General features: G+C 37.6%; 2 protein-coding genes across 8 annotated transcripts; one reads left to right on the top strand and one right to left on the bottom strand.

Annotated features, from left to right (window-relative positions):
- Positions 1-841: 841 nt before the first annotated feature.
- pogzb (pogo transposable element derived with ZNF domain b) lies at positions 842-14,438 on the bottom strand. 5 transcript variants are annotated; one of them, XM_067404922.1, is made up of 22 exons: positions 14,288-14,438; positions 13,708-13,785; positions 13,432-13,544; positions 13,206-13,322; positions 12,560-12,744; positions 12,362-12,470; positions 12,014-12,265; positions 11,880-11,918; positions 11,534-11,713; positions 11,327-11,427; positions 10,962-11,245; positions 10,653-10,807; positions 8,485-8,585; positions 8,241-8,387; positions 7,807-7,941; positions 6,751-6,950; positions 6,524-6,664; positions 6,318-6,368; positions 6,121-6,233; positions 3,250-4,902; positions 2,977-3,010; positions 842-2,801 (listed from the first exon to the last, which is right to left on the bottom strand). In XM_067404922.1, exons 3-22 carry the CDS (start codon positions 13,538-13,540, stop codon positions 986-988), a joined length of 5,922 nt encoding a protein of 1,973 aa, XP_067261023.1. In that variant the 5' UTR covers positions 13,541-13,544; positions 13,708-13,785; positions 14,288-14,438; the 3' UTR covers positions 842-985. The 5 variants fall into 5 exon arrangements, with proteins under 5 accessions (XP_067261023.1, XP_067261039.1, XP_067261032.1 ...); XM_067404938.1 differs by having other exon boundaries at positions 842-2,768; XM_067404931.1 differs by having other exon boundaries at positions 13,717-13,785.
- si:dkey-23o4.6 (retinol dehydrogenase 13) lies at positions 13,766-22,999 on the top strand. Of its 3 annotated transcripts, XM_067404963.1 has the most exons (9): positions 13,766-13,826; positions 15,449-15,583; positions 16,173-16,307; positions 16,384-16,575; positions 16,668-16,829; positions 17,399-17,518; positions 19,154-19,358; positions 20,612-20,662; positions 21,726-22,999. In XM_067404963.1, the coding sequence occupies exons 2-9, from the start codon at positions 15,520-15,522 to the stop codon at positions 21,829-21,831; spliced, it is 1,035 nt and encodes a 344-aa protein (XP_067261064.1). In that variant the 5' UTR covers positions 13,766-13,826; positions 15,449-15,519; the 3' UTR covers positions 21,832-22,999. The 3 variants fall into 3 exon arrangements, with proteins under 3 accessions (XP_067261064.1, XP_067261078.1, XP_067261074.1); XM_067404977.1 differs by lacking the exon at positions 17,399-17,518; XM_067404973.1 differs by lacking the exon at positions 20,612-20,662.
- The last annotated feature ends 2,271 nt before the right edge of the window (positions 23,000-25,270 follow it).

Raw genomic sequence — 25,270 nt, 5'->3', positions numbered from 1 at the left:
GTAATCAGACTACTTTACATAAAGTCTCACTGTTTAGTACATGTATATTACACACAAAATTGTTGCAGCAAACAGAGATGAAATCAAAGTAAGCACCTTTACAAACATGGAAGGGCACCAATAAAGTGCTACAGAACATATTTGAATTGAATGTCAATGGATGTCACCTGGAGTGTACTGTGTACTATCCTGTGGGTGCTACGGTAAATTCAGATGCTGAAAGTAATACTGAATATACATTCACTGATCGCACTCCATTCACTGCTGCTGCAATACCACAATGCTAAGACTCTTCAGAGTGTATCATGGTTCATACGGTCTGTAAGTAGATAAATAACCAAAACTTAAGAGTCTGTTGCCAACCAACACTGCAATCTGGACTTTAGTACAGCCACATAAAGTAATCGTGTTTCATCTCTAACAGACTCTGTAAAGTTATGGAACAAAAGTTGTATTGTTGAGTAATGGACAATCCAATGGCAAGATAAATTATCGCTAAATTAAACAATATCATTTAGTACTATTTGAAATAGTATTTGCTTGATTTTTCTTTTCAAGTGCAATTTTTTATTATCTGCCTCTGCGGGCCTTAATCTGGCTCTCATTACAGCTTCAGAATGACTGAAACATAAGCAGATGTAAAAACACTGATTAACTTTAAGCGGATGTAGAATTTAAACATAATATATGTCCATGGACCAAAAAAAAAACCTAAAACTGTGGAAGATATTATATTGTTTCATACTAGTGAATAAACAAAACGAACAAACAGTAGAAAACTTAGCAAAAGTCAATCATGCAATGTTTAATCTGTAAATCTATACAGTATTTAGGGATTAAAAAAAAAAAAAAAAAAAAAAACATTTTCACTCCACTACACAATAAGTTGTACATTAAATATCCTCAGTCACATTCAGCCCAAATAGGTATGTCTGACTCCAAATCCATCTGTTCAACTACACAGTGTCTCTTAGTAGATCAAATATCACCTGTTTGCCGAGTCAGTTTGGCAAGTGCTGGGATCCAGACCGGATTCTGAGAAATTATCTTGCTCAGAGTTGTGTGAAGGGGTCTCAGATTCAGGGGATGAATGTGAGAAATCTGTGGACTCACTTGCAATTTCCACACATTCTTCATTTTTTCCCTTTTGTTGTTCTGTCTTTTTTATCTCAATTGGTGTTACGTCTTTATCCTTCATTTGTTCAACTTCATTTTCTGTATCGTCTTGGTCCAGTGTCAGATCAATTTTCTCAGTTACCTGACTCACTTTGTCTACTGTATGTGTGTCCATTGGCTCTTCTTCTTCTGACTCAAGATCTACTACTTCAGGTCCAAGCGTGGTCTCTGACAGCATATTGAACAGCTCCAATGGATTACCAGGCAAATTTGTATGTGCTTCTTGATCAGGAAGCACACGGGCCAAGCAGAACGAATGCTGAATAAATTCAGTCTTACCAGAGAAGCAAGACATGGCCTCTTCCAACCAAGATAAGAGAAGCTGCACAAGGTCTTCAGGCTTAACCCCAGATGCACCATCACTAGGCTGTTGTGCCCAACGAGCAAGAAGTAACTTTTGCAGCACAGGGCGTACACACATCTCTAGAGGTTGATGTCGGCCCGTACACCCAGCTGGAACGGTGGCGAGGAAGACTTTGGTGCTACTGATTGTGGATATGATATTCTCAGATGTTTGACAATGATGGCTATCCATAACCAGCAGGGCTTTGTTCTCATTCTGCGAGTCTAGATGCTGCTTCCACACTTTCGTGGCCCAAACTTCTAGCTCTTCCGTTGCACTGAAACCTTCCTCTTTGCCCATAAGTAGGATTGAGTCTGGTGGGCTTCTGCTCAGCATGTTTGCGGCCTGACTTGTGAAGAGAGCTGCAGGTAGCATTGTACCGTTTGCAAGCATTGCAAGGTAAATCTTTACAAAAGGCTTCCCAGACCCAGTAAACTGAAAAGCGGTCTCTCTGCTTATTCTGGTTTTCTCATTCAGCATGTTGAAGTCCACAAAAACAGAAAGCTGGTCCATAGCACCAATGACACACTGTGGGACGTTGTTTGTCTTTATCTGACTGTGTACCAACTCTGTGAAGTGACGACAGTTTTCCTCCATGGCATTAGGGAGTTCCCGATGTACGGTGAAAGAGGTATCCAAGCCCAATTTGTGCTGCATCATGAAGCTCACGGCCCACTCGTAAGAAATACGGAAAGAACCGCTCTCATTGGTTTGGCTTTGGAGCTCTGAAGCTTTTTCAAACAGTTTCGCCTCACTGATAGGACGCTGCTGTTCCCGTTGTGTTAGAACCCACTCTACTAGACGATCAACGGCCTCTCCACAGATCCTGCTGCTGCATTCATTTAACTGATCCTCTTTGTCTTGAAGCCAAGTCTTAATCAACTGAGGTTTGGTTTCCATTTCTTTAGCTGCTTTCTGAATCCCAGAGCACAGTGCAAGGAGTAGTATTCGACGCTGATGAATAGACAGAGTCTCCTCTCGGTTTTTCACAGGTTGTGAAAGTGTATTGGTTACCGTTCCCTCTACCTTATGTCCAGCCACTGTTTGATGTGGCATGTCCTCATCGCTTTCTGTTGTCCCAGAGACCGAGTCAGTGTCTTCATCTTCTAGAGGGGCCATTTCCTGGTCCACATCTTCATCAAGATTAGCATCGGCACTATGGGAAAAAGTTTTGACGTCCACTGAAGATCTCTGCAGGCCTCTTTCCAACATTTCAGTTCTATATTTAAGTCCAGGCTCCATGCCTTCCCTGGAAGGGAAATAGTGCGTCACTTTCCAGGGTCTGTGTAACATGAAAAATGTTTAAACTTAAAATTAGCAAAGAAAAAAAAAAAAAAAAAAAAGAAGCCTTTGCACATTCCATTTACATTTCAAATTTCAAGGTTTTACAATTTTGAATCCAACAAATCTTTTAGGAAGTATTTCAGAAAACAACTTTGTTTTATAAAGATACGTACCTCTTAGAATCAATGAATCCAACTTTAGCGTTACCTGTACAGGAAAAAAAATTAACATGAATTATAATAATCTAGGACAATAAATGTAAATAATGTGTTTTGGTTATCTTCCATGTTAAAAAAATATGTAATACAATGCATTATCACTTTAATGCATGCCAATTAAAAAGCTGTTTGAAAACTATTCTTTAATTTTGTGCAACATCTGAATAGAGAGAAAACATTCAGAAATACATTGATTAATATTTAGTGTCAGTATTTGAACTTTATAACCTTGGAAATTAGGTGAGAAACCATGGAAGTCCCAGAAGCAGCAAGAACGCTTGCACAGATTCACACGGCACGCTGTGCAGCCATATACACTCTCATGGCGCTCGTTTTTCAGGTTGCAAACTTTACATCTCCTTGTCCTACGAGTAATTTTGGCTAATCGATGTCTGACCCCTTCTTGAGTATCTGGTTTTTCTTTTTTTACAATCTGTTGCTCAAGCATGCTATCATGGACTTGGTTCTGGCGAGCATATCTTTCAGCACACTTGGCCAGCTGGTACCCCAGACGTTTACGGTAGATGGCCTGGGAAAAGTGACCCCCCTGAAACCACCCGGGTGGGTTGTCTTTGCGGGTCTCTCGAAGAACAATGAAAGAATTGATGATGCTTAAGTTGACAAGGAACCAGAAGAGACGCCGCCAATTGGTGTCAAGAACCAGCCCACCGAGTTGGTTGCACGTCAGCAGCTGGTTACAGATGTCAACACCACGCATGTTGTCCTGGAGCAACTTAAAGGCCTGGGGCCTTTCAATGGTGCAAAGCTCACCAATCTTAGTGGGAGATCTCCTCCACACCACATCTGGCTGGCCTGCATCAGCATTTGTGGAGAGGCATACCAGCTGCTTGTTATCTTTCCATCTGGTGGCAAGGAGTGGGGTGTGTTCATACTGTTGGAAATCACCTGGATTGTTCAATGGAGGTTCATCCCAAAACTCCTTGGGCAAAATTAGACTTTGGGGCAGGACGGAGCTAGAGCAGTATATACCAATGTCATAAAGCTCTCGCATGAGTGGCACAGATGCAAGTGAGCTGGACAAGAAAATGTGGTGGTGTTTACCCTCAAGGCCCTCTATGAGTTTCGGTACAACTGATTTCCCCAAGTCTTTGTTTTTCTCCTGTCGTGTTAAGACCAGCAGTTTATGGCAGTAGCCTGACTTTGAGTCACACAGTAGCCATATCCTTGGCTGGGAATTTCTACTCTTCTCCTGAGCGATTCCTTTGTCATGGCTTGGTAGAAAAGCTTGATCGACTGTCAGACACTTGTTTGGCCTGTAGGCATCCTGCATGCTTGTCTGCAGAATGCCCAGCATGGGCTGAAAAAAGGACAACTTGTCAGCACTCTGATTTTCGTTCTCCATAAGCATGCTGCTCATTCGGATGTGAGTGCTGATCTGCTTGAAGCGTCTGACTGACATGGTCCTGTAAAAGAGTTCACATGTTCTGGAGCCATGGCGGCCTTGGTGATGGTCCCAGGACCAGTACAACTCTGGCTCCACCTGGCCTTGAAGGCCCATGAGGATAGAGAGACCAAAGAAGCCTTTGATTTCCTCAATGGACACAGAGTGCCAGGAAGGATCCCCCTGCCCCAAAGAGCTGCAATAAGTAGCATATGAATTGGTCTCAAAAACAATCTGCTCAAAGAGGACGTCGGGAAAAAGAAGCTGGAAGTAGTCGAGGACATCGTTATTTCTGGCCATTATATGCTGTGGGCCACAACTGTCCATGAATTCTGGCACAGTTCCTTCCTCTTTGGGCACACTCCACTCCTTCATGGACAACCAGTCAGGCTGTGTCCCAACATCACTAGCTTCATCCCCTTGTGGACCCTCCACCTCCTCCTCAACCTGGCAGAACTCAATATCTGTCTCCAAACACTCTGTAGGGGAGGGGAGGGATTACAGGAACACAGAGTTAGTCTTCTCCTTGGAGTCTCTACCATCACCAATAATCCATTTTATAACACCATGCTCAATGTATATGTGGTTCTGATAGGTCAGTTAGCTTTTGAAAAAGAAAACAATAAGCAGCTCAGAAGCAGCAGATAAATTCCCGATGGATAGTCCTTGTCGTTATTCATTTGTCATGTTTCTAAATTAACCCATTTTAGGGTTTTTTTTTTTTTTACTCCTCCTGATATTCTCCAGTTCAGGTGGTGTGCAGTAGGATTTGTGTAAATACTCATTTACTCATCCAGAGTGCTCTTGCAAAGGCTTGCCAGTAAGTCCTGCAAAGTCACACCAAGTACAAAAGGCCCCCGTTTGTCCATTTTGACAACGGACAGCTTGAGCTCATACCCCACATGTGTGATTGCTGTGTATCACATACTGCGGGCTATTAGTCAAGACTGGCCTCTTTGCAAATGTTTTAAGCATATCTGTAATGTTTGAGTTTAGCTAAGAATGCATGGAAAAATGATCCTTCTTTATTGTAGGTGTCTATCAACAGAATCAATAACATTCAAGCAGTGAAAATATATATACAGTGCTAAGCAGGGTGTGTCAATAAGATGCTCTGATGTAAGAAATCTGCTGTCAATGAGTTTGATCCAATTACAAAGTTCTGAACAAACTGATGTAATTACTACAAGCTAATTAAGCCTGTAGATATGGATAAAAGAAAAGTTGTTACATGTGTAAATCGTAGATGCTGTACATTTACTTAAAAAGGTAATCCAGCAATTGTACAGCAATTTAACGGGTTTTACATTGTGAACTTGAATTATTTTGATATCACAAAAGAATTTTACACACCCAGGAAAAATCTTTTTATTCCCATTACATGCATTTGGCACTTGATAAGCATTCATTTTGGACCCTGTTGTTAAGTAAATGTCATTTAGTTATAAGTTGTACAAGAGTCAAGTAGCAGTGATTGTCATGATACTATTAATTAAGCTCCAATGTATTTTTACTTTTCTGTCTATTAGTACTATATTAGTATTATAATCATGCAATTAATGACACCTACAATAGAGTCGGATGCCTTCTATCTACAGGAGTAAGAAAGCAGAGAAAGAAAAACAAGCATGCAGAAAGACAACATTTTCCAAAGACTCAGGAAAAACAAATGTTTTGTTGAGTTGGAGAACACCCACCTTTACGAGTGAAGATGCAGTGGGAGTGATTAGAGAACTTAATGAGATGTTTGGCCATCAAATTCCCCAGAGCAGTGGAGTACTCACAACCCGCACAGTTCAGCTTTACACCGCTACAAAAGAGCACCAAATTACCCATAAAATACTGTTTCAGATTGTGTAAAATAAAACTTAAAATCGAAATATTAATATATTACCTCGGAGGCCCCTTTTTAGAAGCTTTTGGGACTCTTCCAGGAACATGATTGCTGAAATAAAAATTAATTGCGAATCAGTATATTGTCACAATAACTGCCTGGCATACGAAACTAAATTTCAAACTTCAATTTCAAGTGCCACAGTTTTTTTTTTTCATTTACAGAGGTGCAAAAGGATGTAAAGAAAGATATATGACTTGACTTACTTGATCATGTGGTTTGCATAAGCACGAGAACAGCACGTGCTGTAGAAGCAAAGTGAGCAGTGAACATAAGTAGGGTAGTGATTCGCAAAGTCTGGAATGTCAAAAGTGCACTCCACACACTTATGTCTGCCCAATAGTGCCCTGGAGAGAGGAAGACCAAAAGTACATACTTCAAAGTTCTGATATCAAGCAGAAATGGTTTAATGTAAAATGCAACACAAGCTTACCTCTGCTCTTGGAACTTGGACAAGTAGTCAAACGTCTTGCTGACCTGTTTCCTCCCAGGTCCATGTCGTTGTGATTGCTGATCACCACTACATGCTGATGTTTGTGAACTGCCTACACTATTCTTCTGAAAAATAGTGGATGCTTTTGAAGATGCCTGACCTGGTGACTTCTTTGTCCCAACATATGCCCTAATGGTCACCTAGAAATAAGCAGATGACATATAAAACAATATATATTTTTGCAATAGTTGAACTTGCTCTCAAACAAACAAACAAAAGGGGCTTTCGCACCGTGTAGTTATAGGAACTTAATAATAGGAACTAGCCACCAGGGCGGTTCCCCGAGAACTAAATGTTCCCCTAGGATCATTTTACTTGTTGCATTTGCACCACCAGTAAGAACTCTTGAAGTGACATATTAAGCTGTGCTTGTTTTTTGTGACTTTTATTTTGACAGTGCTGAGAACACTAGAGCCTGAGCACACTGCACTCCCATTCTCAGTCTTCATTAGTTTATGATCTGTTTAACAGTTTTATCTAATATGTTATTAGATAGACCTGTTATACAAAGAAAGTAAATCGAATATGGAGAAAAAAAAAAAAAGTGTTTGCTGTGTGGCTGATACCCAATGTTGCTAGCTGAGCAGATACATAATCATGTTTCGCTTGGTCCCTTGGTCAAAGTTGTGCAGGATTTTCTCCTTAGCGAGAAGTTGAGAAGTTCATCTATCACTGTTTTCCATGTTGAGTTAGTTTGTGGAGTTAATACATAGGCTATATTCTGTGTTTCCATGGCTTTTTTTTTTTTAAATGATGGGTACCGGTGTTTCACATGCTTACACTTGCGTCACTGGTAGTTCCTATTGTGCTGGGTTAGACCCTACTCTGAAGTAGGAGCTAATTTAGTTCCCCCAAAAGGCGTTCCTAGAACTAAAATCGTTCACAGTTTCTGTGTTGCGAATATGGCAAAAAGAGGATAATTCTGCCAGTAGTTCTAGGAACTATGAAAACTTCCCTCTGGTGCGAAAGCCCTTAAACAGACAAATATATATTTACTTTTGTCCCAGGCTGGAGTCCTTCCAATTCACGAGGCTTTCGGAAAGTCCTGTGGTGATTGATTTTATGCTCAACTTTGTCTTTTGTGAACAAGAATTGGAGACGGCATTTGTTACAGTGGTAAACCGTTGACTTCTGGAGAGAACAAAAGAACAGTCAGAGTCACAAAGTTCAAAATCTACATCTGTTGAGTCAAGCAATAATGGACATAAGAGTACATCACATGCATATTTCTTTGCAAAATATTCAAACAATGCATCCTTATGGATCCCCTCATCAAAGTGTAAAAAACACCAGACTATTTAATTGATCAGTAAGACTTTGCAAAAGCAGCAAATAGTCTGCAAAAGGAGAATGTGTTGAAAATATTTATACATGCAATTATTATTTTCTTTTTTATTATATTATAATTTATTCTTATAACTTATGCTCACCTGATGACGAATATAGTGCTGCTGGTAACTGGTGGAATGCTTGAAAACCTTGAGGCAGTACTGGCACAGAAGGTGGCGGGTATCCTCATGCCAGGTACGAAAGTGGTTAAACACATCCGAGTAGAAGGAGGAGCGGTATTCACACACCTGTAAGTGTCAAGGCATTATAGACTCTGATACACTCCTACTATTAAAGATGAAGACTGGTCATAAGGTTCATCCAGGTCAATTTCACTTAATTTACCTGACACACATAAGGCATCTCTCCAGGTTTGTGGGTGTTCTTCATGTGCTGCAGGAACACCGGCTCACTCTCGAAGGACCACTCACATATCTTACACTTGGCTGAACAGAAAGCATGACAACAAATAAATCAGCTGACAAAACTGAATTTACTGCAGTTTAAAGACACTGTAGCAAACCAGCAAAAAGGTCAGGGCAAACACGCACCATCTGGATACAAAATGTGTTAAAGTTAAATATGTTTTAATGTAAAAATATATATAATAATCATAATACATTTGTTGCCCCAGTAACCTATTTTATGTTTGAATGTAGTCAAATACACTAAATGCACATAGCAACAGTGTGTCTGTTAAAAAAAAAAAAAACTGTATCTGCATAGGCTCTAACCAGCATAACCAGTCTTGCAAGCATTTTTTTTTTAATCTGTCTGGTGATTTAAAAACTGGTGGCCATCATAAATACTGAATAATTTACTTTTTGGGACAAGTGTGGGATGAGGAATAACCTCTAGAAAGCTAAATGTATCTAAAAGCTTCATCTATATCTGTATGACCTGATTCTCTGTAAGGAAAGCTGCTAATGTTTCTTATGCATAAGAATACTACTGTATACAGAAAATTACCACGAGGTGGGGGGAAACACAAAATGTAAAATTCAATTATGTGAGGACAGTTCCATAAGGATGAATTTCATTGATGAAAATACAACATCACCCATCTACATGTTTAATTGGAATAACATACAGACTTAATGTTGTAAACTTTGTAAAAAGAATTCTTGGTAACGAACAAATACAGTTATGTCTAACATTAATGTACATATACAGTTTGGGGTTTGGGGTCAGTAAGTCGTTTTTTTTTTTTTAAGAAAATAATCATATTCAGCAAACATGCATTAAATTGATCAAAACTGAAGGACATTTACATCAATGTTACAAAAGATTTCTATTTTAAGTAAATGCTGTTCTTTTAAACTTGCTATTCAAAGAATTCTGAAAATATTCCACGAAAATGTTACGCAGCACAATCGCTTCAACTGTGATATAGGGCTGCACGATATTTTGATATTTTGTTATTGTGCAATATATATATATATATATATATATATATATATATATATATATATATATATATATATATATATATATATATATATATATATATATGAAAAAATTCTCACCACATGACTTGAATAATTCTACTTGGAAATAATGAATCATTCTAGAATGACTGAGGTGGTTTTGTAGGGTAGTGAATTTGCAAAGAAAATAAATTACAAGCATAGATAAATATAAACAGAACAAAGATACAAATGGAATAAAAAATGCTTTATGTTTTTCAGGTAAGAAAGTCTTAACAGTATTTTAATACAGAAATTGAATAATCAAATGTAAAATAACACTGCATAGTCTTCACTGTATAAATTAAATATATTTAATCCATTTTCTTTCTCAGTTGTTTACACTCACTTAAGCCATAAGCAACTGTGTTTACAAGGATATTAGGCGAAAATGGCATTTTGCATGTATGTGTCCATTCAAGCAGAAATGTTCACGAAAGAGCAGTTCTGATTTGAGTTCTCTTTCGCATCTTATTGCCCTAAAATGGTTTAAAATCACTTGAATGTTTAAACTGACAGAACCTAAAACGTGCAAATGATAAACTTTCGCTCCATGATGGTTAAACTTTGCAATTCATCCGAGAATACGTTTTGAACCGTGGTGCCTGGGCCGTACGGAGCGACTATGATCACTATACTTGACATCGCACATCCTGCGATGTGACTATCGCTGATAAGCACATCGCGATAATGATGATAATAATAAGAAATGTTTCTTGACCATCAAATCAGCATATTAGAATGATTTCAGAAGGATCGTGTGACACTGAAGACTGGAGTGATGGCTGCTGAAAATTCAACTTTGCCATCACAGAAATAAATTACTTTTTAAATATATATTACAATAGGAAAAAGTAATTTTAAATTATAATAATATTTCACAATATTACTGTTTTTATTGTATTTTTGGATCAAATTAATGCAGCCTTGTGAGCATAATGACTCAAAAACATAAAAAAAAAAAACAATCATACACGGCCCTAATGTTTGAATGGTAGTGTATAATTAAAAGATCTTTGAAGTATTAAAACTGGAAAAAGTTCTTACTAGATGACTCAATGGCAGTGTGGACACTCTCTAGGTGGCATTGAAGACGAAATGGTGTGGGAAAGCGGCGGAAACAGTGCTGGCAGGACGTGTGCGTGTCCATCTCCCCATTTTGCTGCTCCAACTCAACATGGTACCTCATATGATTCATAAGCCTGCAAGGGAACAAGCACTTACTAAATGCAGCATTCTAGTATATGAAAGAAAACCTCTTCAGTCCAAGTTCAGAAGAAGCACCGGGAAATATCATCTGCAACTAGACAAATATATCCATAATTCCTACCCTAACTTGACTGTCCATCAACGTACCTAACATTATTCTTCAGTCTCTTGTTACAGGAGAGGCATTTGAATGATAATGGTTCTTTTGAGTTGTCCATTGGTACATAGACTCGATTCCCCTCAAATGTGCCGTAGTAGAAATCATCCACCAGCATGACAAGTCTGGGCTGGGTATCTCCAGCCTTTGTAGGTGGGCTATCCACCTTGATACTAGGCACAACAGAGACACTCTTAGGTGGCGTGGCTGGAGTGTTAACAGCAGTTGCTGTACTGCTTGTGTCGGCCATCTGGACAAGATCTGGGCAGCAGAACTAAAGAGGGGATAAGATTAATTGACCACTTTTTAGGTGACCAGACACATATAAAAGTATCTGCAAAAAGAGTATACTTACACACATATGACTCCGTAGAGCCTCGATCATTTTGAACTGAGCGCCACAACGAGGACACGAATTCGAGATTGTTGATGGTGTTGTATGTGTAACAGGGATTGCTACAAAGAAAGAAAAGTTTGGAATTTATCAGCATGGCTTTACTCCAGTATGAAACTGATGCATTAACAAAGACACATCAACAAAGAACAGAACAAACAAACTTACTTTGGACAACATTGTGTGTCATGACAGGGACAGCAGAGGAAACAACAGTGCCATTATTGGTTTTTTGGTTGCTCATGACAACAAACGTCTGTGCTTGAGCTCCACCGGGAAGGTTAACAGATTTCACAAGGCTCATTATGTTTTGCATGTCCAAGGGTCCATTTCCTGGCTTTATTGTCACTGTAAACAGGAATAAATACAAATTTAAAACAGATACATTTCAGTCCTGGATGCTTATTGGTCAGTACAGTGTTCCAGCTGTGATAAATACCCATTTACATGATTTTATCTTGCAGCAGAATATTAAATTAAAATTTGTCCCTAAGTATTTAAATTTTTTTCTTACCTTCACTGTTTCTTAAAAAATACAAACTAAAGTTTTTGTCTAAAACAAAAAACAAACAAACAAAAAAGAAAAACAGAAATAGAGTTTAGTTCTGTAATGAATAGAGAGAACCGTTCTCAACAGGAGCATCTTACCGATTTTAGTTGTGGTTCGTGCTGCGGAGGGCTGAGTAAGGGTTGTAGAGGACATGGTGGCCAGAGAATTGACTGCAGGTGGGGCGACCGCTGTTGTGGTACGAATAGTAAGAGTAGCAGGGATCTGCACCGTGCTAAAAGTGCTAGGCGTTTGGGCCCTGTTTGCGACCGGCGCTCCGGCCCTTATTTGAGCTGGCTGGGTAATTATTTGGGTTGCTCCAACAGCTGGTTTAAAAATTTGTGTACCAGGTGCTGAAAAGACATAAAAATGAAACATTGTTAATCAATCACTGAGCTAATCAAAACCTGCTAAACTAAAACAGAAGATTAAGGCGCACTTCGACTTACCTTGGACTAAAGTAATGGGTCGAACAGTCTGGCCTTGTTGGACATTCAGCACCAAACTCATTGGGCTCTGGCCAGGCTGGGCAGGGTGGATATTATGCACAGGAAGACCCTGTATCATACACAATAGGAAACATTTTGATAAACAAATTTTGAGATAACCAGAAATGCGCTGGGATCTATGAGGTGGGATGGCAGCACCTGTGTGGTGAAGTAAATCGGCTGGGTGTTGGTGGCATTGCCAATAGGAGATGTGCCAGGCAGAAGAACCTGCGACAGAGCCACAGTGCCCAGCCCTCCTCCTCCTGATGCTAAAAAGACCTGCTGCCCTTGCACTGCTTTAGGAATATCTGCCGGCACAGCAGCAGGAACCACGCGTTGAGTCACTGAAAGAATAAATAACTGATTAAAGGAGTAGTGCAGATAAAATGTAAAATGCTGTCATCAAGATGGTGGCGATGGAACTGGTGAACCGTTTTTGGAGTTTATACAACTTTTGTGCTCCCTTTCTGAGTTTCGACATGGATTATGAGTGGAATTTCAGTCTCTCCCATCAAAACACTTGAAATATATGGCTCACACATCACACAAATTTAATTTAAATACTTTTATAACATTTTTTTTTGTCATTTTAAAGTTTGACAGCCCCAGTTGTAAGTCACTTTTATTAAATGGAAAAGAGCAGCCAAGATAGTATTCATAATTAGTTTGTGTTCAACAGAACAGAGCCTGACTGACATACGGGTTTGGAACAACATGAGGATGAGTAAATAATGACCGAATTTTCATTTAATAGGCTAAAGAACTAATAATCACTCAACAGCGCCATAAGCAACAAGATACTCACATGTATTTGTGATCAGCGGAACCGTGTTTGCCGTATTTACAATGGGTGGTAGGTTTGGGATCATCACAGTCTTAGGCTCAGCTGGAATATCAACCACCATGGAAGGAGTGGAAGACACTAAACAGTGGAGAAGGACAGGTTTTGGCATAATGATATTAAAATATTTCTTAATCTAAACATACATTTAACTATAAATAATACAGAAAGAATATATAAAATTACACACCAGTGGGAGTACTGCTTTCAGCATTTCCTACTGAATCATCTGCTGAATTTTGTTGTTGCCATGGTTCCAGCTCCTCCTCCTCACACTCCATAAACAAATCCGCGTCCATGTTTCTGAAATATAAAATGTTTACTGAGCTACATGCCTTTACAATATACATTTAGAAAAACAGTAATGTTATTGCTGCCCATGGTATTTAGTGTATTAATAAGTCTTAATGTAGGGTTTAATTTTAGATTTGACAGGTAAATGACACGTTTGAATGAAGACCCTCACAATATTCACCGGGCTCTGACAGCATTCAGGTCCGACCAGTTTCAACGTCAAGGGTGGCGTTTACAAAACCGCCTCATCCTGCAAATTACATAAATAACGTGAAACAAACAAAGAAACGAGTGAGTAAACCACATTTTGTGTTCATACATATTCTAAATAAAATAAAATATATTGTATTAAAAGGGTTAGATAGTCAGCGCGCTACCGTGTCACTTCAAAAATTGTCTAAGTACGCGCAATGTGATTTCATCCAACTGAAATGGGAGAAGAGAAAAGTAGTTCCTGTGCCCTTACATCCAGTGCGTGAGACTGGATGATTTGACAGACTTAAATGAAAGCATACGCCTTAGATGTGTGTACAATAACAATAAATGCGGATTAAAATCTAAAGAGGGTTGGAACGAGACACAGCGCGATGTTTATTACAAATACTCGGTCACAAATTATGCAGCAACCTCCTCGCGCGCTAAGTGCGCACTCCGCATACTGTCCCCTGCGCACATAATGAACGATGAGCATCAAATGCGTGGATTAAAGCGCAAATACAATGAATATGGTCGAATTTATAAATAATACTTACCGGATTATAGTCTATATGGAAATATGTTCAATGTGATATATTGAAAGCACACAAAGCCTGCCGGTACGTCACAGACGAGACGAATAAATGCGCTAAATGGGCAGAGGCGCTGCTCTTTCTGAAGCAGCGATTGGTTGATGCGCGCAAACGCCACTTCCTGTTTTAGATTCGGACCTCTGATTGGCTGTAATCTCTGAAATAAGGAGGAGTGGTTACTGGAACAAGAAAATGGCTTCCTTCCTTGCAACGACAACATTTTACACTATCTAACCAACTGCTGGATTAATAATGGCAAGCAGATAGTGGCTGGATTTTATTCAACACATTGCTGGTGTTTTGCAGATAAACTGTCAAGACCATTATAAACTGATCTTTTTTTAACTCAAATTATGATTTTAAATTATTGATCCCTTAAAATAGGAAAATAGGAAAATATTGGCTAAATATATGAGTATATACTCCCCTTAAATGTACAAAGCACCGATAAATAGGTTAGGAAACAAAAACATGTACTTTTTGAGAACCAGTTCCATTTTTAAAAGATACTGGAAACGAATGATTTCGAAAAAAACGTTACTGGAAACGAATGAGATTCGGTTTCATTAACGGTTCTCAAACGTGCGTCTTTCCACCAATGTGGACGGAACATCACATTGCAGTGTTTACTGAGGTACTATTCAGATTCACTACAAAGCCTCTACTGACTATACAGCACGAAACGAGTCGTCCGGTTCACAAACAAACGACTCTTATGAGTCGGTTCTATTTAGTGCATCATGCGACCACTACCGAACAAATGACTCTTCTGAACCGATTCTTTTTAGTGAATCAAAAGCATTATGACTCAGAATGGGGAGTTTAACTGACTGAACCAATAACTTTACTGTTTTATGTTAAATTTTATTTTAACATAAATAATTTATTTCAAAGTACCCACCGCAAAATGTCCCAGGCAGGCCTATTGTACTCTCAGCTCTGAATATTATTAAAACCAATGAACTTATATTCATGCAAGAAACCTATTTTCTTATTGTGATGCTGAGATAAACGTTTCATAACACACTGAAATCTTCAGCTAAATGAAGAGACGCGTGTAATCAGCCAGTTGGCTAGCTGACAGCAGGTAGGCCACTAAGCTGTTGTTGTTGTTGCTTAATATAGCGTTCTGCACAGGACACAATGTAACATACCAGGGTTATTCTTCATTTTGTACACCTGCTACATGAGAGGGGATGGACCGAGTCACATCATCTGATGGAGTGAACTATGGCGCGGTCCTCGCGCTGGCGGCGATCAGTAAGTTACGCGTATTATTTGACATCCTTAGAACTTTTATTAGAATCTTTATTTAAAATAAAGTGTTATATATATATTTAAAGTAAAAAAAAAATAATAAAATAAAATAAATTATATATATATATATATATATATATATATATATATATATATATATATATATATATATATATATAAAGTACAAATAGTATTCATTTGTGCTTTAAATAAATGCTGATCTTTTCAACTTTTATTGATAAAAGAATCCTGAAAAGAAAATGTATCATGGTTTGCCTCAAAAATCTTAATTAATATTAAATCTTAATTAATAATTAACACAATTTAATAATAAGAAGAAATGTTGCATGACTAATTGGCGGAATGGTTTCTGAAGGATCATGTGACACTGAAGCTGCTGAAAATTCAGCTTTGCCATCACAGGAATACATTACATGTTAAAATATATAAAAACACAAAAACTTTATTTTAAATTGTAATACTTTCAGAATATTATAGTTTCTATGGTATTTTTGATCAAATAAATAAAGCCTTGGTGAACATAAAAGACTTTAAAAAAAGCATTGTGCTTTGATTCACATCTCCCATACAGGCTTTATGCTGCTGCGAAAATGGATAGCTGGTGGTGTCTGCAAAAGCTGTGCTCGTTTGGATGGAAAGACAGTTGTGATCACTGGTGCCAACACAGGGATTGGCAGGGAAACTGCAAGAGATATGGCTCATAGAGGTATGGCAAATTACCTAGTCCTCATCTATTAATTCCCTTACTTTTAGTGTACGAGTATGTGTCTTTGTGCATACAGGTGCTCGGGTAATCATGGCCTGCCGTGACCTGACACGTGCTGAGAGCACTGCTGAATATATTCGTCGCTCCACAGGAAATGGCAATGTAGTCATCAGACACTTAAATCTAGCCTCTCTCTATTCCGTCCGAGAATTTGCCAAAGAGTTCATAGCCACAGAAGAACGACTGGATATACTCATCAACAATGCAGGTGAGTAAGATTTCACAAGGAGGAAGCAAGCGATATAGAGACAGATTTTAAAGTTGTTGTTTTTTTTGCTTTGTTTTGTTTTTTTCTGAAAGGTGTGATGATGTGTCCAAAATGGATCACAGAGGATGGCTTTGAGACACAGCTGGCTGTCAACCACTTGGGACATTTTCTTCTGACCAATCTACTATTAGGAATGCTGAAGAGATCTTCCCCCAGCCGTGTAGTGAATGTGTCCAGTGTCGCACATGTTGGTGGTAATTTTCAAAACAAAACAAAAACACTCATTTTCAAAAGTTTGGATTTTGAAAAATATATTTTATGTTCACCAAGGCTGCATTAATTTGATTAAAAATACAGAAAAAAAGGAATATTGTGAAATATTATTACAATTTAAAACCTTTGTCATTCTTTTTCTTTTATTATTCTATTCTATTATTTATTCATATATTGGCAAAGCTGAATTTTCAGCATCATTGCTCCAGTCTTCAGTGTCACATGATCCTTCAGAAATCATTCTAATATGCTGATTTGCTGCTCAAGAAACATTTCTTATTATCAACGAATAAAACGGTTGTGCAGATTAGTATTTTTGCGATTTTTTTTATATATATTTGTTTTTGTTTTTTTCAGGATTCTTTGATGAATACAAAGTTCAATTTAATGCATTCTTGCTGAAAAAAGTATTTCTTTACAAATTAAAATCTTACTGTGCCCAAACTTTTGAACAGTAGTGTAGATGTTAAATTAAAATATGACAAAACAATAGAACCTTTTTAAATTTTTAGTCCAATAAATATCCATATTTGCCACTGTTTTCCTATAGGTAAGATTGAATTTGATGACCTTTTTTTTGACAAAAGGCCTTACAGTCCTTTGGCCAGCTATAAACAGAGTAAGCTGGCCAATGTGCTTTTCTCCAAAGAACTTGCAAGAAAAATGAAAGGTAAGATTTTAGATACAGTTTTTGGTTTGAAACCTAACAAACAAAATAACAAAAGCTGTTTATTTATTTTGAGCAAAAAGTAGACACACTGTAAAACAATTTTTGGTTTAACTTAAAAAAGTAAGTTACCATGGTTGCCTTAAAATTTTGAGTTCATTGAAATTAAATATTTGAGTTAATACAATGAAGGCAATTGTTTAATCGACAGAAACTCAAAATATTATGTTATCTGAACCAAATTAATTATCTAAATTGATTTGACAAAAGAAAAAATGTTCTGATAACAAAACATGAAAATATTTTTTACAGTGCATGTTTTAGGGTATGTTTACACGACAACAGAAAAGTTCCTTTGCATTTTTTGCATAGACGGCACCATTGTCAAAACGATCCCCATTTACAAGGATATGTGAAAAATGACTAAAAATGCAGATTATGCATGCCATGCCAGTAGTTGGCAATGTCATTTTGTAAAGAAATATGCACCTATAGACTGAACATGTAATAGAGTAGTTCAGGTATGACGTCACTTTGTAGGCCAACCGGCAGTTAGCATCACACTGGTTCCCTCGACAAAATCCCAATAGGATTTTTCCATAGGCTTTTGGATTATCTCAAAAAACAAGCTCTGTGATCAACAAAGGTTTATGATACTTACACGCTTTGTCCATCAAGATAATTTTGACAGAATGACACTTTTATGAAGCATAAATGCAGTCGCCAGAAGTAAAAAGCTAGGCTAAAACGAACTTCATCACGATTTTGAGCATAATGAGGCTGTAAAAGCTGATTGAGCTCACCTGTTTGTTGTGATGACGTTTAATAGCCTCTGTAGTCCCATTTAGCCACTTGTTAGCAACCACCTTTTTCAAGACACAAAACAGTTTAAAAATATCACGAGTGGGGTAATACTTATGTATTTTATGTCGTAGAATAAAAATGTGAAAGTATCTTGAGCTTATTCACCACAGACCTTATTTCAGCCATTTAACCCATTCAAAAAACCCATTGACTTCGCTACGATGGAACCGGAAGTGCTAAAATGCTAACTCGCTTCCGCGTTTTGGCCTACAAAGTGACCATTTTCACAATTTTTTGTAGTTTGCACGGAGACGATAATGGTTAAACGGTTTAGTTTTCAAAAACTTGCACTTTGAAACCAATTTTCAAAAGTTTGTGTTTTCAGGCCCCCCAAACGCCGTTGTGTAAACGAACGGCCAAAACGCATAAAAAGTTTTACGTTTTTAGTTGAAAACGGTGTTGTGTAAACGCTCCCTCATTGTTCTGTCATTGTTGATTTTGTCACATACTGTTTCACTGCTCATGTTTAATCAAGTTTGCAACCAGTTCATATGCAAATAAAGCAACTGACCCTCCGCAAAGACCTGTCCCCCTTAGTTACTGTTGCTATGTCTGACAAGCCATGGTGCTGTCATACCACACATGTTCTCATGCAGTGAAAAATACATTTCAGAGCAAAGGACAATGATAATGCACCAGCAGTCAAGACAGATGTTATTTTTGTATGAAACATAGTCTCAGCTTTCAAATTTTGTCATTTTGTCAAAGGGTGAATTACATGAACTTTTTTGTTATTTTTCGTGTTGCTTTATATATAAATGAATGCTTCCATAGGTACAGGAGTTTCCTCATACTGTCTGCATCCAGGAGTGATTCGAACAGAGCTGAATCGCCATATTCTCTTATGGTACCCCATGCTGAAGACTATACTGTCTCTGCCTAGTATGCTGCTGATGAAAACTCCCTGGCAGGGCGCACAGACCTCCATCTACTGCGCTGTCATTGAAGGCTTAGAGAGGAAGTCTGGCTGCTACTTCAGGTAAATGCAATACTTTGTCAATTGCTAAAGCATTGACCATTTTGTTCAAACACAATTTACAATCAAAAAAGTTTGTATTTACGTGAAAAATTGAAAGTCAAAATATGAAATCAAAATCTTGCAATATTTGTTATAAACAATGTTATTTATAAATATAAATTATACTTAACATTAACTTTAAAGGGGTCATATAATGGTACATTCACTTTTACAAGTTGATTGTACTGAAATGTGTGTTGGCAGTGCCTGTACACAACCATCCTATAATGATAATGGCATTATATGACCCCTTTAACAGGAACTAATTGAACCAAAACAGAACATAAACATGACAGGTCTGCTCTCCTAATTTAATTTACGATATATCCCACAAATAATTCACTGGAATGCACTTGTTTGTCTCCCCAAATCATCTCGTCTCTTCCCTGACGGCAACATAGTGTCGGCCCAGATCTGGCCCACATCTGGTCCACATGAAATCCACATGTACCATATGTGGGCCGGATCTGGGCCACATTCTGTTGCTGTCTGGGTTTCCAGATTTTTTTTTCTAACACGGATGCTTTAAAATGCAATTGTCTCCCCTTTTGAGTTTTAATCGCTATTAGCAGTGTTTACCGTAATGTTTCTAAAGCAGATAAATACAATATTTATTGTTTGTCAAAATGATGAAAATCACTGAAATATTATCACTCAGTGTTCCAGTTAATTAACATTTTTAATTAAGGTTATGTTATATGTTTCAATACAGACATATATTATACAGTGTTGGGTACATAACAAGTAACTTGAGTTATGTAATCAGATTACTTTTTCAAGTAATACATTACTTTTCAAATAAGTAATGCAAATTAATTTGTTTTCACATTTATTGACTGACAGCTCTCCTGTCCCCATGTTGAGAGAAATAATGTGCAGAGGTGTTGTGCATGCTGTGTGAACATGATGGTTATTGTAGTTCTAGACTAAATGTGAACAAGCATTTACTCATCTCACTTGCACGAAAACATTCAGTATTCCTCAAAATGAATAAAAACAGTAAAATGCAATCTCAGAATTTTACACAAACCTGTAATAATTAACTATATTAAATTACACAAATATACTTTATGTATTTAATCTTACTTTATTAACCAGTGTCTTTGCTGCTGAAATTCTATGATCTAATTAAACCAAAAAGCAAAAATTACTTTACAGTTAGAAATAAGAGTGTTGAACTTCCTTCTCTTCTATCCTATTCTTCTTTAATCCAGAATGGCAGCACAGCTGAAAGCTTTGTTTGAACTTCGCCCTCTACTGTACAGGTGTAAATATGCATTTTCTTCAGCCTGTGGCTTATTCATTTCACTTTTGGTGTGAAAGGGCCTTAACATTTGCCCAAAATAGGACTTTTTTTTGTTGTAATTAAAAAACAAACAAGCAAGCCCAGCCCAGGTGAGAAAAAGTAACACAAAAGTAACTAAGTAACGCAAGTAGTTACTTTTTTTAGGTATTAACACAATATTGTAATGCATTACTTTTAAAAGTAACTTTCCCCAACACTGATTATACAGTGATATTTAACATGTCTGTAATATTGCTGTGGAAATAATTAAGCTTTTGTTGTTATTCATGGTCTGTTGTAGTAATTTGTTAATGCTCTTACACTTTTACCTTTTTTTCACCTTTTTATTTTTGATTGATGTTTGTAATCTCATTGTAGGCCTACCCAGGTTTTGAAAATGCTTATTATTGTGTTCATAGAGTGAACCTTTCACTGTTTGTTTTGGAAGTTTAATGGAAGTTACTCCCATAATTTGCGAAAGGAATCATGGGGTGTAGGAAAAAGGTGGATAGCAAGCCACAATGATCAAATCAATTCCCAATGGACAAAATCAAGTCCTGCCCTACATTTTTTTCAGCTGCTTCTCAAACGGAAGGCTGCATCCTAATGAGGCTGTGTCCTTCCTAGTCCTGTCCTTCGGAGGCTTGTAGGATGGAGTCCTTCTCAGCATTAAATGCTAGAATGAGATAGTCTAGTAAGTGTGCATGGCATCTTTATATTAACTGGCTTTCTATTAATGTAATATAGTAAATTACAACCATTTTTGGTCCCCCAGTGTCATACATTACTTGTAGTTTAGTAAGTGATTAATTTACACCAAAACAACAGACATCCTTTGACTGAACTGGACGTGGCAACCGAGATATGCAGCCTTACCAGGTCGAGGACGCAGCCTTCTGTTTGAGAAGCACATCAAATTTTTAATCGAATATACATCACAATAGAAAAGAATAGACTATCGCAACTTCCATTTCATGATTACTTTTAAAGACTTGGCAAGATAACTAGTTCAACTTGTTTCTGTGTATCTGTGTTTTGTGCAGTGATTGTGCTGAAAAACACCCAGCTCCAGAAGGAGAAGATGATGCAGTGGCAAGAAGGTTGTGGGAGGAAAGTGCTCAACTGGTCGGACTGAACAACCTGCACTGATACTCTTCCTGATTGCAAGCGCTCCGCCTAGTGGTGATACCTGTCACCCAAAACTTACTAGTGAGATAGCAGAACCACAGAAAGGAAGTCATGGCACAGCTAGTGCCAAGGCAAATCGGGAGATACGTATTTGTCAGCATTGTGTGTGTGTGTGTGTGTGTGTGTGTGTGCTTTAGGGAAAGAACAAGAAGTAAATTGTGCTCTGTTTGTTAACCATCCATCAATGAGTTATGCTTTTTTTCAAAATCTGTGTTCTCAGGATTCATTCATGATGACATGATGCACATTTCACCTTGTGCCTAAAATTTCAGAACAAACTCCTGTAAGATTCTTTAAAAAGAAACTAGAGGTTACATTGTGTCCAGTATGTGCATATCTAATTACGTGTATAGATAATGTTTGTCATAATTTAACCACTAGATGGCGATAAATATGTTTTTTTTTTTGGAAACATGGCATGCTATGCATTCCCCCCTACTTAAATCATGATACAACAAGCCTGCATCCTTCCACAATGGAACACTGTAGGTCAATAGAAAACTAAAGGAAAATATGGTTTGGAAAGAAGCAGACCCTGGATCACATGATCACCTTGTAATGTGGTTTTAGGTTACAATTGCAATTATGTAACAAGGACACTAAAATCAATATAAAACAGCCCAACTATTTTTTCCCTTTATTGAATTTTACATTCCGATATTTTTCCCCACTAATTCTTAATATATTAATAGTGAAAATTTCTATGTTGTGGCTGTAAAAAAATATTTTGGCTATTTCATGGTTTTTCATTTTTATTTTTATTCTCATATTGCTATGATTTAATTAATTCTAATTTGTTAAAAAATCAAATTCAGAATTAAAGGGTTAGTTCACCCAAAAATGAAAATAATGTAATTTATTACTCACCCTCATGTCGTTCTGCACCCGTAAGACCTTCATTCATCTTCGGAACACGAGTTAAGATATTTTATATGAAATCCGATGGCTCAGTGAGGCCTCCATTGCCAGCAATGACATTTCCTCTCTCAAGATCCATAAAGCTACTAAAAACATATTTAAAACAGTTCATGTGAGTACAGTGGTTCTACCTTAAAATTATAAAGCGATGAGAATATTTTCTGTGCGTTATTTCAGTCTGATTGAGATTGAAAAAATTTTGCTGATGAGTTCCCTGCCAGCAAATAACAAATCGTACTCTTCAATTGAGCCTCTGTCCCTGAGAAAGTTTTCTCCAGGGAATCATTTGTGTGTGAAATTGGCTTCCAAACAGCTGAGTCATTTTCCTGTATTCATTTCTTTGTGCACATTACTGACAAAAAGTGATTGTTAATAATAACTTGTAGTGTTGCAGATAGTGCACACAGAGCCACTTTTTGCACCTCAGCAGGACAAAGATGTTTCATGTAAACATAATTAGTCAAAAAAAAAAAAGTTTAATCGAAGACTTCAAGGCGTGACAGTGCACAACACCCTCAGTCATTTCTGGGTGCCTTGAAACAAAGAATAAACATGAAATCCAATTAAAAACCTATTGCTGGGCCAATCTAACCATCCAGCTCCCAGCGCAATATAGCTTGTAGCATTAGCACATCATTTATGGTCGACACAGAGCATAATTCACTAAACTCAATCCATCATATCCAGCACTATAATGCTTGTGAAGAGCTGAACCCAATCAATGAGCGCTCTGCATGTGTGGCCCCTGTGGGCAATGCCCGGCGCCTGCCTGTCTCCACTGGCCTCATACAAGAGAAAGATCATTAAACAGAGATGTGCTGATTCTCTTGTACAGTACACTATTACAGAAATGAAAAAGCAGCATGTAACTAAAACCTGTTATTCATATTAACAAAATAACTAATGTCACGTATCTACATCATCTTTCAGACTTGAATATCCATAATGAGCTGATATCATCAGATGCGGATGTACTACAGTGTGATATTCCTGCAGGTTGTAGAGTATAATTTACATGTAACCAATGTGAATTTTGCATTCAAATGTGTGGTTTGTCGTTGAGCTTATTTTTAGGGGATTTTTAGCAACGGCTCTCATAACTGAAGCCATATTGTTTGGAATTGTATTTCTTGTCACAGAATAAAAATATGAAAAAGGTAACTGTGACTTTTTTTCACACAAATCTGACTGTTTCACAATTGTGAGTTTATATCACACAATTCAGACCTGTGAGATTCAGACTCTAAGTTTACATCTTGCAATTCTGACTTTTTTCTTGGAATTCTTTATAAATGCATAGAGACAACAATAAACGACAAAAGGTGAATGTTTATTAATAAGCTTTAATATTATATTAATATAAATGTAATAGTTTAATAGTTTATTAATATAAATTTATTAATAAGCAATTTGATAAATGTTTATTGTTTAATAATTATTCATTGAACATTAATAAATGTTAATTTCCAACATACTTTGGGTTGATTTTAATTAAGCAATACAGTAATTTTTAAACAATAGTTGAGTTAAATAAAACTACCCAGCAGGTTGGGCAAACATTTAACCCTACCGCTGGGTTAAAACAACCCAATTGCTGTTGTTTTTAACCCAGCATTTTTTTAGAGTGTGGGAAGAGCAACTTACAGGATTTAAAGGATCTGCTGCTAACATCTTGGTACAGGTCTAGTGGAGTCCATGCCTTGAGCTGGGCTGTTTTGGCAGGGGGACCAACACAATATTAGAAAGGTGGTCATAATGTTATGCCTGATCGGTGTATTTTTTATAAGCTTCTATAATATTGGCCAGCAAAACACAAAAAATACAAATTTACAACTTAAAGGGATAGTTCACCCTCTTGTTGTTCCAATCCTGTATGACTATCCCTTTAAAAGTCAAAACTGTGATGCACTTCAACAACATTACAGTCGTGGACGAGTCTAAATGCCTGTGTTCTTATAAAAGTACGTCATCATGACCATCTCTATTTGTTTTGCCCCAGGGGTTAATGTTGTGCTCAACCCCCTATCCATTATGCCTTGATGAGGCTTTTGGGAGGATTTGTGGGAAACGGGAGGGCTGTAGTAGAACCTCAGTGGAGACCAGCTGAGCTCTGAAAAGATCATAAAAGCTTCATCTTGCTGAGTCCCAGTGTGGTTGGCTCCAAAAGCCAAGAGGTCACGGCAACTGCTGACCCGTTCGGTTGACTCGACTGTTAGGGGCCCCATTAAAGTCAGCCCTTCACTAGCTCTGAGGGAATTTGATTCAGCTTAACTGCCATGTTTTTTTCTGGCCAACATAGTGCTGGAATGCAGCAGACCCAATAATAATGGTACATGGAGAGGTTTTTTATTTGAAAGAATGGACTAGTGTACAGGACTCCATTCCGGGAAAGCCGGTCTGATTTGCAGTCCCTTAGGGGTCATCATCGGTCTCTCTGTTATTTATGAGTCTCCCTGTACACACACACACACACACATAAAGC

The sequence above is a fragment of the Chanodichthys erythropterus genome, chromosome 2, assembly GCF_024489055.1.
Source record: "Chanodichthys erythropterus isolate Z2021 chromosome 2, ASM2448905v1, whole genome shotgun sequence".
Classification (NCBI taxonomy): Eukaryota; Metazoa; Chordata; class Actinopteri; order Cypriniformes; family Xenocyprididae; genus Chanodichthys; species Chanodichthys erythropterus.
This window is presented reverse-complemented; position numbering and strand designations above follow the sequence as displayed.